Source organism: Pterocles gutturalis, unplaced genomic scaffold, assembly GCF_000699245.1.
Source record: "Pterocles gutturalis isolate BGI_N339 unplaced genomic scaffold, ASM69924v1 scaffold19838, whole genome shotgun sequence".
Taxonomy (NCBI): domain Eukaryota; kingdom Metazoa; phylum Chordata; class Aves; order Pterocliformes; family Pteroclidae; genus Pterocles; species Pterocles gutturalis.
The window spans coordinates 72,043-75,225 of NW_010120977.1; the positions used below are offsets into that span (position 1 = coordinate 72,043).

General features: G+C 39.6%; 1 protein-coding gene across 1 annotated transcript in view; it reads left to right on the forward strand.

Annotated features, from left to right (window-relative positions):
- Nucleotides 1-2,664, forward strand: part of LOC104464398 (transcription factor COE3) — a gene marked incomplete at its 3' end in the record, with an annotated part of 52,768 nt that extends 50,104 nt beyond the window's left edge. The window contains exons 8-10 of the mRNA XM_010077091.1: nt 476-653; nt 1,860-2,048; nt 2,467-2,664. Of these exons, the coding sequence (XP_010075393.1) occupies nt 476-653; nt 1,860-2,048; nt 2,467-2,664 (565 nt within the window). The remainder of the gene's footprint in view (nt 1-475; nt 654-1,859; nt 2,049-2,466) is intronic.
- Between the last annotated feature and the right edge of the window lie 519 nt (nt 2,665-3,183).

Consider the following 3,183-nt stretch of genomic DNA (forward strand, 5'->3'; position numbering starts at 1 on the left):
TCGTCTCACGGCTAGCTTGCCTATCAGAAATGACAATTAACCGTAAGGTGCCAAAAGCAGAAGCAGTCATTAAAGCAAGAGAATAATCTTGAACTCGGTCCAAAATATACAGTGAGTGATGGGAAGTCCTACAGAAATCTGCTCAACAGGGCAGATAAAACATACGATATTTTGCAAACTGCTGGAAATGCATCTACTGCCCTGGATGAATAAAGTACATGTGTACAATTTTCGCATGACTTACAGCGCTAAACTGTAATTTTGTGTTAATTTCTTTATTTCTTTCTATTTACTGTGTTGATATGAAATTACATAGCGCTCCGGTACGTAGGAAGGCAACCAGGAGCAGCAAAATCCCCACCCTTACTATAATTTCCCATGAATCTCTTCTGGAACTTCTTTAACATTACTGCAACTTGGAATATTAGTACAAATCAGTTTCTTAGTCATCGAAGGCTATTTTCTGTCTTTATAGGAGATAATCCTGAAACGAGCAGCTGACATTGCCGAGGCGTTATACAGCGTGCCGCGCAATCACAACCAGATCCCCACTCTCGCCAACACTCCTGCTCACACTGGCATGATGGGGGTGAACTCCTTCAGCAGCCAGCTCGCCGTTAACGTTTCCGAAACATCACAAGCCAACGACCAAGGTAGGTGGGATTTCAAGGGTTAATCCTTCACGTTGTTGACCGCTGTTGGCTGGTGCCTATTCATACGAACTGATGTCACTGCGGTGTTCTCCCTCTTTTTCTCCCCCTGGTCATATGTTGGATCGTGTAATGAAATGCCGTCTTTAACTTTCTCGTAATATTTAATTCTTCCTGTTCTTTCGTTTGCTGTTATCATCAAGCATCTCCAGTGGAACAAAAAAAAAAAAAATTGGCAAAGTGTAGGAAGCTCTTTATTATTCACAGTAAATATACAACATGCAGGTTTATTGTAAAATAATTATGTCTGTGAATCTCCACCTGGTTTTTGAATATTTACACAGATAAATCTAATTTGACGTCTGTGATTTTAAAATACTTTGTTTATAGGCATGTGTGACATATATGTTACTAATCAAAGCAATAGTTGATTTAATTTACCTGTTGTAATTGAAAATGCATGTAGCATATTGCATTTGAAATTAATTTTGATACTAATGAAAGGAGGGAAACAGGATTATTAGATATGTTCAAACCCATATTTTTTGCTTGCAACCTAATTATTAAATTGATTGCTCAGATAGGAACAAATTGTTGTTTAAAATCCTGATTCTGCTATGTTTCCTCTTCTAAAAAGATTGTCTTTTAATGCATTTCCAAGCTAATAAGCCTTATAAAATTCTGTACTTGATCTCGAATTAGTGTTCACTGATGGCTACACCTTACGAAAGTACGAGCTTGTTGGTAGCATAAAAATCTCAATCACAAAATGAAGAGCCCAAAACAGCCTTTTAAAGTAAATCACTGCAACAAAAAAAGTTTTTCTTGTCAGCTCTGGCATTTGAAGGTCTGGAGAGGCTGAAAGTTCATTGAGTGTGTTGGTACAAAGCGGGACTCGAGCCTGTTGATAATTGCTCCTAAAGACAAACGCGAAGGCATCTGACACAGCTGGATCGAAGAGAGCTTTTGTTGGCTGTCTGTGCTAAGAGGAGAGACAACATAGAGTGCTCGCAGATGATTTAAGTAGGGTTGGCGTGATAAGGTTATCTCAAACTGCACGAGTTGATAGGGCAGTGAGAGACAACTCAGAGTGAAGCTGTGCAATCAATTAAAACTGTGTAATATATGCTGCATGAGGAAACCCCCCAGCCCTAAGTCTATCTTATAAAATAACATTATTTTTTTGGGGTGGGGGGGTTTCTAACACAGTAGGTTACAGTCGCAACACAAGCAGTGTTTCCCCGCGAGGATATGTTCCCAGCAGTACTCCTCAGCAGTCCAATTACAACACAGTCAGCAATAGCATGAATGGATATGGCAATGCCGGCATGCCCAATCTAGGTGTACCAGGTTCCCCTGGATTTCTTAATGGCTCCTCAGCTAACTCTCCTTATGGCAGTAAGTGTCTATTTTTGGTAACACATCATCATATAGATTCATATTTACTACAAAATCAACTACTTGCATTGTTTTGATTTCCTCTATCGTGAGCTACTGGATAAAAGGAGGGGTGACTCTGGAGGCTGGACGTAAAAATGAATATAATAAATTGATCTGTTTGTGCCATAATACAATCTCAGATAGAAAAAAAAAATAAAAAAAATTGGACTGCGCAATTTGTAACAAAAGTCCAACACAAAAGAGTTTGCCTGTTATCCAGAGAGTGGCCAAGCCAAGGCATTTCATTTTTATTTTTTTATATATATTTTTTTATATATATGTATCTATTTTAAGAGGCAAGGCCCTATCACTCTCTTTTTCCGTGTTTGCCGTGAAAACCTCAATCTGAGTCCTGATTATTTTTGCTTTATTGCAGTAGTGCCGTCAAGCCCTACCATGGCAGCCTCTTCGGTCACCCTCCCTTCAAACTGTAGCAGTACACACGGCATTTTCTCATTCTCACCTGCCAATGTCATCTCTGCAGTGAAACAAAAGAGCGCCTTTGCTCCCGTTGTCAGGCCCCAAGCCTCTCCTCCACCATCTTGCACCAGTGCAAATGGAAATGGACTTCAAGGTGAGCTGCATCTCTCTCAATTTTCTGTGTCTCACTTTTTTTTTTTTTATTTGGTGCGTACGCTCAAGTGCTGATGGTTTATTTTGGAGAAAAGTACCTTGCTCTGTTTTTAGGTTTCTGGTGCTCTCATAGCATTGTGAAAGCAGGAGAAGAAATAGGGTAGCGCGAACGGTATGCTAAGATTTTAAGCAAACCTTAGTTCTCTTTTAATATGTGCGTTAGAGAAAACTCCAGTTGTTTTTCCGGTATTTTCCCTTTGGACTTTGTGCCTTAAATTTTAAAGTAAGACTGGATCCCTGAATGCTTCTCGGAGGTTCTCCTTGTTTTTACGTGTTTTCTGAATATATTTCCATGGATGCTGAAAACCAGCAGCGTTCCAGCATAACGCGGTGCGATGTCCTCATTTTACATATGACACAATAGTTGTTTTGAAATATGTCAAACTAGCATAAATCAGGTTAAGCGTTGACTCAGTGAACCAACCTTCCCTTGGACTGCAATAGTTGTTTTGAAATATGT